The sequence below is a fragment of the Lissotriton vulgaris genome, chromosome 11 (genome assembly GCF_964263255.1).
Source record: "Lissotriton vulgaris chromosome 11, aLisVul1.2, whole genome shotgun sequence".
Lineage (NCBI taxonomy): Eukaryota > Metazoa > Chordata > Amphibia > Caudata > Salamandridae > Lissotriton > Lissotriton vulgaris.
In genome coordinates this window covers 634,487,217-634,502,857 of record NC_141699.1, presented here as the reverse complement: position 1 = coordinate 634,502,857, position 15,641 = coordinate 634,487,217, and the positions used below count along the sequence as shown (strand labels likewise).

Here is a 15,641-nt window from a genome sequence, read left to right as displayed (position 1 = left end):
TTCCGGCACCTGATAATTTGGATCATAGTGACGACGAGGAGGTGGTAGGTGGTTCTCCGATTCAGGTGGTTCCATTGAGGCATGACGCGCGAGGCCGTTCTTTGGAGAGAGGTCAGAGGAGGGTTGTGGATTCTACTCGAAGGGAGAATGTGTATGGTTGGTCTGTGGATGGTAGGAACCCTAGCACACCAGTCCAAACTTTTTCTTTTCAGGACAAGGTTAGGCGCGGCGTTCCGGACTTGGCAGGGCGCAGTCCAGTCCATTTTCGCCAAGGGGAAGTGAGGAGAGTGCCTAGCGCGGCCCTCTCTGTTCCACCGAGGGAACCCGACGCGGCCAGCACACGAGGGTCTGGCGTGATCCCGCTGGCCCCAACGAGTAGCAGGTATAGGTGGCAGGCCTTGCCGGCGGCTATGGAGCAACAGAGTCAGCGCCCAGGGTGGTACAGGCGTGTACAGTCTGCTCCCCCACCTGGAGTTTCGAAATCTTTTAACTGTACAGTGGTTGATACCGGGTTAGGTAAGACCCGGGGTGATCTGATGCATACTAGTGTGGACTCGGTGGTGTTGGACTATGACGAGGAGAGTCCCGAAGAAGGTGAACTGCGGGATCTTGAGGGGGGGGGTGCCCTCTCATTCCTCTCATAGTGTTTTACAGGCTCCAGTGGTCCAGAGGCAACTGCAGGGGAGAAGAGAGCGCGGCCCATCGGGTAGGGCACCTCGGAGACCGGATGCATTGTCCTCGGCGCCACGGGCGGAGCCATCGAGAGCTGTCTCTCTGTTACAAGGTGAGCAAACGGCCCCACAGGCCAAACCTGTTATGGTGTCTGTGGGTACCGGTGGTGAACTTGATGTGGTCATTACGGATGGCCGGTTGGTTAAAGGTCGTTATGTCAAAGACACTGCAGTGGGTACTGACGAACTGTTTTTACAAGATAAAGGGGACTGCGTTATAGCTGGTGCTTCCAGCAAAGTTACACAACAAGGGGACAGTGGTGTTATAGCTGGTGCTTCCAGCAAAGTTACTCAACAAGGGGACAGTGGTGTTATAGCTGGTGCTTCCAGCAAAGTTACTCAACAAGGGGACAGTGGTGTTATAGCTGGTGCTTCCAGCAACGTTACAGACAAAGTAGACAGTGGTGTTATGGCTGGTGCTTCCAGCAACGTTGCAGTGACAGTGGACAGTGGTGTTATGGCTGGTGCTTCCAGCAAAGTTACGGACAAAATGGACAGTGGTGTTATAGCTGGTGCTTCCAGCACTGTTAAAGAGCCAGTGGCTAGTAAAGAGTTGAAAATCTAAAAATTGCCATACATGGGGGTGACGAAGCCTCTGGGTGCTCACTTGATGCTTAGTACTAAAGAAAGAATTTGGAATGGTGAGTATGTGGAGCTCCTTAAGCTTCTCCATCGAGAAGTCCGGTCTAAGGAGGGCTCTAAAGAGGAAGAATTTGAGTTGGCTAAACGCCCGAAAGTGCCTTTGAATATTGAAAATTGGACAGCTGCGTTTTTGATTTATGCCAGTGTGTACTGTGAAAAGTTCCCTGAGCGCAGCGTTTCCCTGTTTAAGTACATGGATGTAATTCGTAAAGCTCAGATCACCGGGGGTGGTTTTGCCTGGTCTCAATACGACGAGGAATTTAGGGCCAGGATGGCGTGGGACCCTGAGGCGAAATGGGGTGAGCTCGATAATGATTTATGGCAACACACAATGGGGTCATCAGCCGGGGGGAAGACTGTGTTCACGGCCAGTGGTTTACCTCTAGTGTACCGGCCCTTTCAGGGGAAGCCCACCCGGGGAGGGGTGGGGTCTACCTCTAACACTCAATCAGAGTCAGGTTTCTGTTGGGAATTCAATAGGGGTTCCTGTATTAGGGAATACTGTAAATTCCGACATGAGTGTTCAGGTTGCGGGAGGAAACACCCGTTATCAAAATGTTGGGACAACGAGCCTTCGGGCAGCCACCAGGGGAAGCAGTCAGGGTCAGGTAATTCCTCAAGGGGGCGGGGATCCAGAGGTGCTAAGGGTTCTGGGGCCAAAGGCTCGTACTCCGGTTAAATTGGACAGGCTACGGATTGCCTTGCAGGGTTATGACGATGAGTCTGCAACAATGAAGTTATTAGACGGTTTTCAGTTTGGTTTCCGACTGGGTTACCTAGGATCCCGGGAACGGAGATGGTCTGCCAATTTAAAATCGGCTTTGGAACATGCCGCAGTTGTCCAAGACAAACTGAATAAGGAGATTCAAGAGGGTAGGATGGCTGGCCCGTTCACAGATTGGCCGTTACTCAATTTGATTGTTTCTCCAGTCGGTGTCGTTCCTAAGAAAGAGGCAGGTCAGTTCAGACTCATTCAACATCTCTCATGGCCGGAAGGATCCTCTGTTAACGATTTTATTGACCCGGAGGTTGTGTCGGTATCCTACTCTTCTGTTGATGTGGCCATGTCACTAGTTGTGACAGCGGGTGCAGCCGCTGAAATGGCCAAGTGTGACATAAAATCTGCCTTCCGCCTGTTGCCTGTCCACCCTGAGGATTGGTGCCTTCTTGGTATACAATTCGGTGGTAACTGGTATGTGGACAAAGCTCTACCTATGGGCTGCTCAATATCATGTGCGCTGTTTGAATGTTTTAGCACTTTCTTACAGTGGTATTTTTCAAATCGGACTGGTCATTCCCTGGTGACACATTACCTTGACGACTTTTTCTTTGTTGGATCCCCGGGCTCCGCGGAGTGCCAGACAGCTCTGGACACATTCCATGGGCTCATGGAGGATCTCGGAGTTCCTTTAGCTCCGGAAAAGACAGTGGGCCCCAGTACGGTCCTTTCCTTCTTGGGTATCGAAATTGATTCTGTACGCATGTCTGCTCGCTTGCCTGAGGATAAAAGGAGCAACATGGTGCAACTGCTAGAGACAATGTTGGCCAAAAAGAAAGTGTTGGTAAAGGAGATTCAAGTGCTATTGGGTCATTTGAATTTTGCTTGTAGGGTGGTGAGAGCAGGTAGGACTTTTTGTAGGAGACTAGGTAGGGCTTTAGCAGTACACCACTTGCCTCATCATCGTGTGCGCCTGTCTGCTGGTGTAAAGGAGGATTTGAGAATGTGGAAGTTCTTTTTGACCTCTTTCAATGGTGTTCCTTTGGTCAGAGACGTTGATTTCCAGTGGGACGTACAGATGTTTTCTGACGCGGCTGGCAGTGATGGTTTTGGCCTTTTCTGGAATGGCAGATGGTGCGCGGAACGTTGGCCGGATGAATGGTTGAATGGTGGTCGCAGCATCACTTTCTTGGAATTGTTCCCTCTTTTGGTGGCCTTGACACTGTGGGGGGAGGAATTGGCACACAAGAAGGTTTTGTTTCGTGTGGATAACATGGCTGTTGTGGAGATAGTGAACCGACAGTCTGCCAGAGACGAACAGGTGTTGAAACTGATGAGAGTTTTCGTTCTGGGTTGTTTGAAACACGACATTCATTTTCGTGCTTTACACATTCCTGGCGTGGACAATGACATTGCGGATGCTTTGTCTCGTTCACAGTGGGGGAGATTCCGTGGACTGGCGAGGGAGGCAGACAGATCCCCGACTCGGATGCCGACTCATCTGTGGCGTGTAGGAGAAGTAGGGTCGTACAATTGGTGGTAGGTTCTTTATCTGTGTCCACACGTACTGCTTATTCCTTGGCCTGGAGGGAATTCTTGGATTCTGGAGCTGTCAGACGGGAGGATCTGTCGCAGCGGTCAGAGGATGTCGTGAATTTTATACTAGACCTCATGGATAAGGGCCTCACTAAAGTGACTATAGCGGGGAAACTAGCGGGTATTGCTTTTATGGGACAGTTATTATGGGGTTACACCCCGTCAGCGGGGGAAATAGGCAGGAGGATGCTTGAGGGCTGGGCCAGGGAACAGGGGCATGTTGTTCGATCTAGGGCTCCATTATCCTGGCAAATACTGGCTAGGTTAATTACAGTCTTACCTTTGGTATGTTCTGATGATTTTGAGGCGTGTGTTTTTTCCATGCTCATGGCGTTTATGTTTTTTGGAGCTTTTAGGGTCTCGGAGTTGTTGGGGACCAAGCATAAGGGTGGTTTACACTGGAGGGATGTTTTTGTTATGATGAAGGTGTTCATGTCTGGTTATCCAGTTCCAAAACTGATCAAACGGGTAAAGGTAAAGGGGTTTGGTTACAAGCGCGCGACCCAAAGCTCACTTGCCCTTTATTGCTGGCGCGGCGCTGGCGTTCATTGTGTGGGGGCAGGGATGAAGCCCTCGTATTCCAACACATTAATGGTTTACCTGTCACACCTTATCAGTTACGGATGGTTCTCCGTAAAGCCCTGCAACACATTGGGCTTGACAGTAGTTTATATGGTACTCATTCTTTTCGTATAGGTGCAGCCACGGAGGCCTTTCACAGAGGTTGGACGGAGATGGATATTATGAGGTTGGGGCGCTGGTCTTCTAATTGTTTCCGGCGCTATGTGCGGAGCCCGGCAGAAGACGCGCAGGCGTTCTCAGCCTAGACATGTGTTCTAATTGTGTTTTCTCTTTCAGGATCCGTTGCAGGACCTCGATCGCCAGTGGTCACGGTCTGGATAGTGGGGCATTCCTTCGTTAAATGGGCCAGAGTCCAGGCGGCACGGAGCTACTTTGGAGAACAACTTGGCTTTAATGATCGTATGTTTAATATTGTATGGAAGGGTAAAGGTGGGATGCTCTGGAGAGAGTTAATCCCTTGTTTAAACAGTAACATGGTGGGCGGTTTATGCCCGGATATTTTGGTCATTCATCTGGGTGAAAATGATCTTTGTGCCACGAAAGGGGTTGTCTTACTGCGGGCTATGAAACGGGATTTAGGCCTCATTAAGGAACTCTGGTCTGGGTGCCATGTGTTTTGGACAGAGTTGATACCGCGTAGGACATGGAGAGGGACCGTGAACCCCAGGGCTGTGGATCGGGCGAGGAAGAAGGTGAATTCGGAGGTGTCTCGTTGCTGCAGGGGCCACGGTTTCAGCAGGATATCGCACAGGGACATAAAATTTGAATCGGTAGAGTTTTTCCGGGATGACGGAGTACATTTGTCACGTGTGGGTATGGACCTTTACCTTTTAGAGCTTCGTGAGGTGTTAGCACGGGCTTTGGCCATGCAGCGTTGATTCCCATTATCTTTCCGTTCGCTACGCGGTTGGGGGGCAGAAAGGAAGGCTCCGTGTGTTCACCCCACCCCCACTTGCCTACCTTTCTGGGTGGCGGGGTCGTGGTGTATCAGTTCGGTTTCAGGTTGATTGTTGGTTGTAATTTCGTTAGAATTTTCTTGGACTGGGGCCGGGGCAGGTTGGTCATGGTTTGACCGTTCAGTTTTGAAAAGGGGTATTCTGCAGGAGTGCAGGGTCAGGCAGGATCGATGATTACGGAGGACATGACAAATGTTAATTCAGTTGTGGTTTGATGAATAAAGTTTATTGATGACGTATGTTTTATATATATGACGTAATGTTGATTGATGATGTAATGTTTTCTCATGACGTAATGTATAATGATGTTATAATGTGTATTGATGTATTGTGGGGAGGGCCCAAATATGTAGGGGTGGGGGTTGGGGGCCCGTTTGGTTAGTTATTTATTTATTTAGTGAGGTTTAGTTTTGTAAGGCGTTTGCCGAGGTTGTATTTTGTAATGTGCACCTGTTTCCTAATAAAGCGGCCTTTTACACACACACAAACAATTTTTGGTCTACTTTTCTCTCACCCCTCGCCCTCCCTCCCAAGGGGGGCTTGGGGGAGGGAGCCGACCGAAGGGAGGTCTCCTCCCCCGGGCGGTTTGGGAGGGCTGCGAGGGGTTATTTCCAGAAGTTGCCAGAATGTTCTAGTTTTGGGCTGGTCTAGTAGGACCAGCCAGCCCAAGTATAAATTCCACCGTTCCCGCTAACCGCCACCATTTTAGGTTTGGTGACCTGGTGGCTAGGTGCTTTAACTTTTTGTCCCACCCTCCCTCCCTGTTTTCTGTAGTATTTTTCTTTCCCCTCGCTCCCTCGTTTTTTCCCACCTTTTTTGATAATTTTTCTTTTTCCAAACGCTGTTTTTATGGGTTACCGGTGTGCAGGGGTTGTTTCTTGTATTGTATTTGTCGCTAGGAGCAGGTGCAGTGCGGGGTCGTGGTGTATCAGTTCGGTTTCAGGTTGATTGTTGGTTGTAATTTCGTTCGAATTTTCTTGGACTGGGGCCGGGGCAGGTTGGTCATGGTTTGACCGTTCAGTTTTGAAAAGGGGTATTCTGCAGGAGTGCAGGGTCAGGCAGGATCGATGATTACGGAGGACATGACAAATGTTAATTCAGTTGTGGTTTGATGAATAAAGTTTATTGATGACGTATGTTTTATATATATGACGTAATGTTGATTGATGATGTAATGTTTTCTCATGACGTAATGTATAATGATGTTATAATGTGTATTGATGTATTGTGGGGAGGGCCCAAATATGTAGGGGTGGGGGTTGGGGGCCCGTTTGGTTAGTTATTTATTTATTTAGTGAGGTTTAGTTTTGTAAGGCGTTTGCCGAGGTTGTATTTTGTAATGTGCACCTGTTTCCTAATAAAGCGGCCTTTTACACACACACAAACAATTTTTGGTCTACTTTTCTCTCACCCCTCGCCCTCCCTCCCAAAGACTTTGTTCGTGTGCTGCTCCGCAGCCAGATAGAGCTGCTTCGGGGCTTCTTTGTATTCAGGGCGGTAAAGGCGAAAATCCACCTTTCATGCGGAAGGACTCTCCGCTGCCAAATCGAGAGGCAGGAATTCTTTGCACGTTCAGGAATTACTCCGGGGAGCAGACAGGAGACCGCCTACATGGTTAGAACTGACACTCCGAGGTAGGAGTTTCGTTTCTTTTTTTGTTTATGTTTTGTTGTCCTGGGTTGATGGAGTTTTCAGAACGGCTTCAAAGAGAAGCTCGGAAATTACTGTAAAAGGCCGGATGTTACAGCCGAGGCAAGTGGGAAAGGCTGTGAGATCCTTTTCTAGACCAAGACAAGTTGTAGAGATACAAGACATATATACCTGAACCCCATATTTTCATTTGGATAGCAAGACCTTTTGGGTATGTACCGGGGTGAGCATGAGGGAATAATGTAATGGGTTTAAGGTGATGTTAGGATGTGGTAACCTGCTGTTTTGTGTTTCACTGCATTAGATCCACACTTGATGATACGTTTGGTTCCGGAAGCAAGGGACTGTTGTGTTGTCGTCCGAGTGGACAAGGTAGTTAAGGAACTAATGAGTCCTATTGAGAGTAGTATTGAATGTACTTGTTATTACTTATTATTCTTTTCTTTGTTGTTCTAGGTTTTTTTCCTTGCTGTTCCCATCCTACCCTTCCCTCGTTCGATCACCCTAATACTCCGTACATTTATATGGGAGTTTGGGGATGTCGAAAGGCGGACCCTTTATTGCATCATCTGGAGCCTGACGAGTTGATGATCCTGACAAAGTCCATGGGTGGACGAATGGATACTTGCCTCCATGCATGTACCTAATCACTTAGCATCTATGAACATGGACACTCATCCTTCCACTCATGTATTCATTCATCTTCCCACTAACTCATTCTTACATTAACCCACTCACCCTTAAAAAGTGCCAACCTCCCCCATACACACAGATACACTAATTAGGTAAACAATATCCTGGACTTAAAAAAGAAAACAAAAGTACCTTGTGAATGACAAAGTTCCGAAAATAACCGAGTAGAGGGAGAGGTCTCGCGTCTGCCTTTTGAAGAATGCCGGTAACCTGGGGGAACTAAAACATTTAGTTAATGCATTACATTTGGTCAATTAAAATTCACTGTTAAATACACGAACTAGTACTAAAGTACCACTACATATTCATGCATAGTCATCCAGGGTCTAGGAGAATCTTTTTGAGTCCCGGATGCCGAGAGGCTCTCATGTCCCATTTAGTACACAAAATGGTCTCAAGCATTCCTGGACCAATCTTCCGACTTTAATATGTTTCTAAACTTCTTTACTCTGTCAAGTGAAGCCTCCTGTTTATCTTCAGGAACACTCTAGGCAAGGCTCACTTTTTGGATTTTGAGAATCTCTCTCACACCCCACCTCTTACCAGTCTGAAGCAGGATTGGTTGCAGATAGCAGACCTCCTTACTGTTGGATCTCAAGTTCTTTAAGTATATAAGGAAAAGGAATGTATCAATCTGTATATCACAGAACAGCAACACCTCCTGTTGTTCACTATCCTTCCCAATCACTGTGCTTCCCACAGACAAGGTGAAGTGGATTTTCGTTCTATGTATTCCAAACAAGGTGCCTTTTGGTGCTTTATTCTGTCACCACAAAGGTTACCAAAAATCAAGAAGGAGAGCTGGTGTAAAAGTCTGTAGACTGCTAATTGTGGTTGAGGTACAGTATGGAATGGCTTACCCTGTATTTTCTCTGTGGTTACTCAGAGAGCTAACCCAAGGCTTCAATTCCTCTGTGTGCAATAACAGTTCTCTCCATGGTACTAAGATGCTTTCCAGAATTAATGATTGTGGATATCTGTGCCTCTTTCAGGAATGCATGACTGGGGCACTAGTAACTACCTACACTTCTAAAGGTACTATATTGTATCGTAATTGGCATATGTGTTGCCAGATCTACAGTGGCCACGAGTGCTGTGTAGTAATTGTCAATTTTATTACAAGCCAGTCTGTGGGCATGGTTGGCAGTGTGACTGGCTGGAAATATGCACACTTATTTTCTTTGAGCGGAATAAATGATATCCAATGTTGTTTTTAATACTGGACTTCATTGCATCTGAAGAAGTCTGCATCATCTCAAAACCTTATGAGCCGTACCATCTTAACAAACAATGTATTCAATAGTTTCACATATAAAATGTATATGTTTCATGACCATATTAAACGTAAACCTTGACCTCGTTACATTTTTTACCTACAAAAAAATGTACTGTGGATCTTTTGCTCTGCGGGCAATCCAAACTCTTTTTGTCTGCTTTGCACAAATGTCCCGTTGTTAGTAATTGTCCCAATGATGGCTAATGTGCTATTTAAAGTTCAAGTTCAAGTTCAAAAATACTTTATTCAGATAATGCCTTATCCATAAAAGCACAAAAATATAATCACAATGAAAATTCAATAACATGGAGCATAAATACACAATATTTTAAGGCACTTGTGGCAAATGTGAGTAAAAGCTCATGCATAAAGAAAGAAGACAATGCTTTTCAAGGGTTGCACATCGTCTTGCGGGCCCGCACAGCAATTCTCAGAAAAGTGTGGGCGCGAAAGACTACCACTAACTCTTCGTCTACCGATGTTAGTATACTCCCATGTGCATCTACCAGACTGACGGGCGTGTTTTTCTTAAATGTGCTATTTTGCCAGGACCCTCTGTTAGGAGAATATTTGCTTTTAGTTGAACTATTATGGCTGTTCTGCGATCCGGATATTTAAATTGTACAGTGTACTGTAATTATGCTTTATGGCGGCACCATTTGTTTGGATACCCTGATGTGGTAAATCTATACCCGTTAGGTCTGCTGTAAAGCGATCAGATGTGCGTGAGGCTAGATTGGCACTGTACAAAACCATGCAACCGATCCAGTAAGGTATGTAAGGAGAGAATGTAAAAGAGTACTCATATAGTACTCTGTTACGTACTGGTTCAAACCTTTGTGAAGTAGCCCCAAAACATCTAAAACATGAGTAAAATGCTAATAATCATATACCATTATTACAAATAGAAAAGTCTGTGCTCAATTTGCTTTTTTACTAAGAGGGAATTCAACATTTTGTGGCAGTGTCTGAAAGGCATGTATGTGAATGTAAAATAGAGAACTCCTGTAGTACTACTTCCCATATTCATAAATGATTTTGTGAATCAGCCCCATTGAAAATATCATAAAAATAAATAAATAGAGCGCGGGTGCTTGATATTTCTGTATTATGTTGTTATGCAGCCTATTCTGCAAGAATCTCGATTGAACATTGACATTTTGCAATAGTTAAGCTAAATGGTATTTAGATGGTAAAAAAACAGTATCTGTTTCATATTACTAGTCACAAATGTATTACACAATTTTGAATGGACCACAGTAGGTATATAAGCACAGTAACACTCACAAATCATTATTTAACACATTTGTAAATTACTATAGAGATATTGATTGTTTCTGGAAGACAACACTCATTACATCCTCATCAGATTCAGGCCTCATATTATGAGAAGTGTCAACACCCTGGCGCAAGCACCCTCTGTCTTGTTAAAAAGAGAAACTCAACTCCTCTCCTTCCAGGCTTGCCTGAAAAGGACCACCTCTAACTAGAAACCTCCTGTTTTGTCTGCCTCCTGTGGTAAACAGTAGCCTTCTAAATATGAGTTCCATCTTACCTGTTGGTTTCCATATGGTTATAGTTTGTTTCTGTTGTGGATTCCCTTCCTGTCTTTACTCATTTCGTAGGCGAATACGGGCAGTTTGTGCTTGTTTTGCGTTAGGATATTGTACAAGTATGGGTCACAAACTCCCAAGGAATTTCTAGGTTAAAACAGATATTGTTTAATTTGTCTATCAAAAAACTCGAGCACAGTGGGAAACCATGGTGAAGGAGACAAGTCTCTGACTTATTACATTATTTTGTAAAAGCTTTTTATCACATGTTTAATATCAGTTCAAATCAATGCCGTTCGCTGTCACCTTCACCTATCCACATGCGCCGCACATTGTTTTCTGCACAAGTATTACGTGTTCACTATATATTTACTGCACATTATCAAAGTAACGTTGATCCTGCTTCTAAGCTCTTCTTGTTCATGTTTTGAAATATAACCACAGAAATCAATCATTGATGCGGCTACTTTTTATTTATCATTTATTTATACTTCAGGAAATGAGTTGTGTAACTGATACCTGTTGAGGCACTGTTGTATGTTACTAATGAAGATTCCTCAGTACTAGTAACCGTTTATGAGGTTGGTGGAGCTTGACATGTGACTGACTGTCTCTCCCTCAGATCGTCAGCCTTTCAGAGCAAACGAGCCTTATCATGAGCTCTCAAGTTACTTAGTTCCATGTGTGAGCAGCTCATCTAGTCCAAGTGTTTTGGTTTGCATTGTGGTATTTGTAGTCCTGTTTATCCAGTTATAAAATACGGACTCCTTACCCAGTTAAAAAATGAGGACTTCAATTTCCAAAATGCAAGTAAACACACTTGGACTGGATGAAGTTCTCCCACATGTGCCTGGAAAACCTGATATACTGCCTTATGTGTGACTTACTGTTCTCAACCTGTTGGACTTTCTTAAATAGGTAGAACCATACATATGATAACTCTATCCACGCAATATCAGCCTCTCAGAGTCTTGCCAACTGAAATATTAATCTCTATGACACATCCCGTCCTGCGGTCGACACACCTGGGGCACTGGGGTAACGAAACTTGAGGCCCCCCCCTGCAAAGTACATGGAGGGGCCCCTCTCTGTACTCACTCAGGAGCTCTCAGGCCAGAGTACTGTGCTGAGGGGGCCCCATGAAGCTTGGAGCCCTGCTCTGCAGGGGCTGCGAGAGCCTTTGTTACGGCATTGACCTGGGGCCGTGCTACAGAAGTGCCCCCGGGGCGCAACGAGCATTTGCGCCTGCTTTGCGTGCTACCGGGGCACTGTGGTATTACAGAAGGGCCGCAAACGCTTGTGTGTCCCCTACTGAAAGGGCTGGCACACATACAGCGCCAGCGCATCCACAAGAGGACGTTCCCTCATTTGCATGGGGGAAGGGTCCCCATGAAAATGAGATAATCCCTTTGTCTTTGCGCCAGCTATGTGTTCGTTGCAGGTACAGCGGCAAAGAAGCTCTCAGGAGGCGCACTGTCAGTGCGGCCCCTGATTGCAGCCCTCTGGCGGAGGGGAAAGGGGGTGCCATGAACCCTCCAGACATCACCTTGCAAGCGGGTGCAGTCGCTGTCTGCACCCGCCTAAAAGGGGATCTATAATCCCCTTCAAAAGTACAAGCGGAGGGGGCGTGGCCAAGATGGCGGGCTGAGAGGTCGCACTTGCCGAGAGCTCCCGGACCCCTGAATTCCCGCACCGCTTGTAACCGCTGATTCCCCCCCGGATCACGCGGCGACTGAGCCTGGTGCCCACGGTGGAGGTGTGGAACGACTACTGAGCCCGGTTTGCGCCGTCGGGGGTGAGATCCTGACCGGTGAAGCCCGGGTCGGGGCCCGCTGCATGGCCCGTGTGCGAGCCGGAGGCTGCGAGTCTCCCGACCCTCGGAGCGTGACGGAGCGCCCAGCCGCCTGTGTGTGAAGCCCGCAGCGGCGCGTGAACTGTCGGAGTGGGAGTCAGCAGCGGCTTCGCGACCGGCTCGGAGTTGTCCGACGGCGGTTGTGCGGAGCGGAGCAGAGCGGAGGTGAAGAGCGGAGGCGGAGTCGACATCGCCTCACTACGCCAGCCCGTGGATTGAAGAGGCCCGCTGGGAGAGGCCGCTCCGGCCGGTTGTCTGAGCGGAGCAGAGGGACGGGGCTCCCGGGGCAGATCTCCCCCTGAGGCTACGGGCCCCGGCGACCATCGCACCGTGACTTTGCCCACTGGCCGGATTTTTGGGTCCCGGATCAGAGACGGAGAGGGGTTCTCCATCTTGGGCGTTGGCCCCTCGACATCACAGGGCGGCCATTTTGTGGTCTCCGGCCGGGCAGCTCGGCCTTCCTGGTGCTCTTTGTGTGGCGCTGCCCCCGGCTGGCATATAGCTGCTTTCTTTGCCCTCAACGTCCTCTACTCAGCTGCGATGTCGAACGCGAGAGGGCAGCGACGGGGCGACCGAACCTTGCCGGACATGCTGGGTCGCGGCGCCCTACGCAGCGGTGGAACCCAACCCGCCACGACCTCCCCGGCCCCGACCAGAGGAGCAGATGGCGGAGAACCCCCGGTGACGAGATCATTTCTCGAATCGCTCTTTAGCTCCCTTCGGGAGGACTTTCAAACGCTCAAGCGTGAGGTGGCCGGGGAGGTCCGCGAAGTGAGGAGAGAGATGGACTCCCTGGGGGAACGTGTGAACACAGTGGAGGAAGCGGGTCACTCCAGGTATGAGGAGATCACCCATCTGCAGCAGGAGGTCCTGCGACTGCGGGAGCAGCAGATTGAGCTACAGGCCCACGCCGAGGACCTTGAAAATCGGTCCAGGCGGAACAACATACGGGTCCGCGGTGTGCCGTCCGGTGAGGAGGGTGAGGACGTGACTGCATATCTGGTCGCCCTCTTTCGTGCGGTCCTGGGAGAGTCGGAGGACTTTCGGATCCGCATAGACCGAGCACATCGGGTGGGCCGCCCCCGCAGAGCTACGGCGCCCGCCCCGGACATTCTGGCCTTCCTCCCGAACTTTCCCTTGAAGGAGCGGATCCTCCGAGAAGCACGAGGGCAGCAATCTTTCCGATTCCGGGACCACCCTGTGACCCTGTTTCAGGACTTATCTACAGTCACGCTGCAGAAGAGGAAATCATTCAAGATCGCCACTGACTTCCTCCGGGAGCAAGGGACACAGTACTCTTGGGGGCACCCCTTCCGTCTGATATTTCGATGGAACGGTGTTCTGCATCAGCTTCGGTCCCTCCAGGATGTCTGCGCGGTGTTGGGCCTCACAGCATCGGATACAGATACCCCGGCTCCGCGGCGGAGGCGAAGCACTCGTGACGGATGGCAGCAAGCTGGAGGGGGGACCTCTCCTCCGTCGGAGCGTCCGGGCTCGCCCATAATCAGGGCGGACATGGCGGCCGCCATCCAGGAGGCCTCCAGAGTGGCGACGAACGGCGAAGTGGCCCTGACGGCCTGAACTCACTCCGGGGGGAGTCTACTCTAGCTTATTCCTCTTGCAGGTGCGGGGATCCGGGGGGTGGGCTGGGGGGAATGGCGAGTGCTGGAGGAGGTGGCTGGACGTCCACTAGACTGATTTACCACGGCCCTGCCCGTTACGGGCCGGACTGGGACAATGTCTTTTTTGAAAAGTTTGAGTAGTAGGGAATGGGGTTGGGACAGGCGGACAGATGTTTTGATTCTGGGGCCTAGAGGGGGGGCCAGTTGCGGGGAATGGTGTAGATTTGGTTGTGTGGGGACAAGGGGGGTTTTTCTAGTTGTGGGGTGTTGGGGTTCGGGGACTGTACTGTGCCAGTGGACGGTTCAAAGTTGCTCTGTTTTGAGGCCTCGAGTGGTGCCTTCTGTGTTTGCCTGCGGGGCTTTGCCTCTTGACACGTGCTCCATTGATCCCCCTCCTTGATGGCTCTTAAGGTGCTTACTCTCAATGTGAAAGGGCTGAATAATCCGGTTAAGAGGCGGGCAGTGTTATCCTTGTTAGAAAACTCACAAGCGGATATCTGTCTGTTGCAGGAGACCCATTTGCTGGCTAAGGACTGCTTGAGGATGCGTACCCCTAAGTTCCCCACGCAGCTGTTCTCCTCTAGCGCCTCCAAGACGGCAGGGGTGGCGATCTTGTTTTCTAGGGGGTTTAGGGGAGAGGTAGTGTGCAAGGTAGCAGAACAGAAAGGGAGACTTCTAGTGTACAGGATCAAGGTGGGGGGTTTAGCACTGACTGTTGGCACCATCTACTGCCCCAATGATCACCAGGACCAATTCTTACACAGGGCTTTGGAGGACGTAGCATCCACCTCTGATAGGCACATAGTGTTGGGGGGCGATTTGAACCTGGTTTTCGACGCGGCGATGGACAGGTCTGTGCAGCGGCGCCACCAGTTGGGTGAGCTTTCGGGCTCGATTCGAACTCGACTTGAGGAGCTGGATCTGCATGACATGTGGCGCCACCTCCACCCCACCACCCGCGCATACTCTTACTTCTCACATGCCCATAGATCTTATGCGCGATTGGATCATCTCCTTGTGTCGGGCCCAATGCTCCCTTTGGCTTCGAGTGTGGACATGGGGGTCCTCTCTCTTTCTGACCACGCCCCGGTGGAGGGCGCTTTCACTCTGCCCCCGGTGGTTCGGCCGAGAGGGGTCTGGCGGCTCCGGGACACGCTCTTGCACAGGCGGTCGGTGGTGGATCAGATCCGGGCGGCCATTTTGGATTTTCAGACCATAAATGATAACGGGGATACTTCTCGCGCGACACAGTGGGCAGCCCTGAAGGCGGTGCTCCGAGGCGAATTTATAGCGATTTCCTCGGCCGAGAATAGGGACCGACAGCTCAAGAGAGATGAGCTCACCCAGCAGGTGAGGGAGCTGGAGCAGGTTCATCACAGGACAGGGGCCCCCAGGGTGTGGAGGCAGCTGAGGGCGGCACGGAAACTCCTGGCGGCCCTTGACACGGACCGGGCGGAGTATGCGATGCTTCGCCTGAAACACAAATATTAAAAGGAAGACCAAGTTACACTCACTGAGAAACGCTACCACCAACATTATTGTATTACTGAAACACAAATATTATACAGGGGGCGATCGGTGTGGGCGGCTCCTGGCTAATAAACTTAGGGTGCAACACCAGCAGCACCGAGTGAAGGAACTGGTGGACCCGACCGGTGGTAGGGTCACGGCTGATGAGCAAATAGCAGACGTCTTTCGCGGCTTTTATGCTGACCTCTACACCGGGGAGGCCCCTTCGGCCCGGGCTGAGATGGCCTATCTGGACTCGGT

At 49.4% G+C, this 15,641-nt stretch overlaps 1 protein-coding gene across 1 annotated transcript in view; it reads right to left on the bottom strand.

Moving 5' to 3' along the window:
• Window positions 1-15,641, bottom strand: part of ANKMY1 (ankyrin repeat and MYND domain containing 1) — a 661,439-nt gene that overhangs the window by 82,428 nt on the left and 563,370 nt on the right. The window contains exon 20 of the mRNA XM_086943729.1: window positions 7,701-7,787. Coding sequence (XP_086799855.1) covers window positions 7,701-7,787 — 87 coding nt within the window. The remainder of the gene's footprint in view (window positions 1-7,700; window positions 7,788-15,641) is intronic.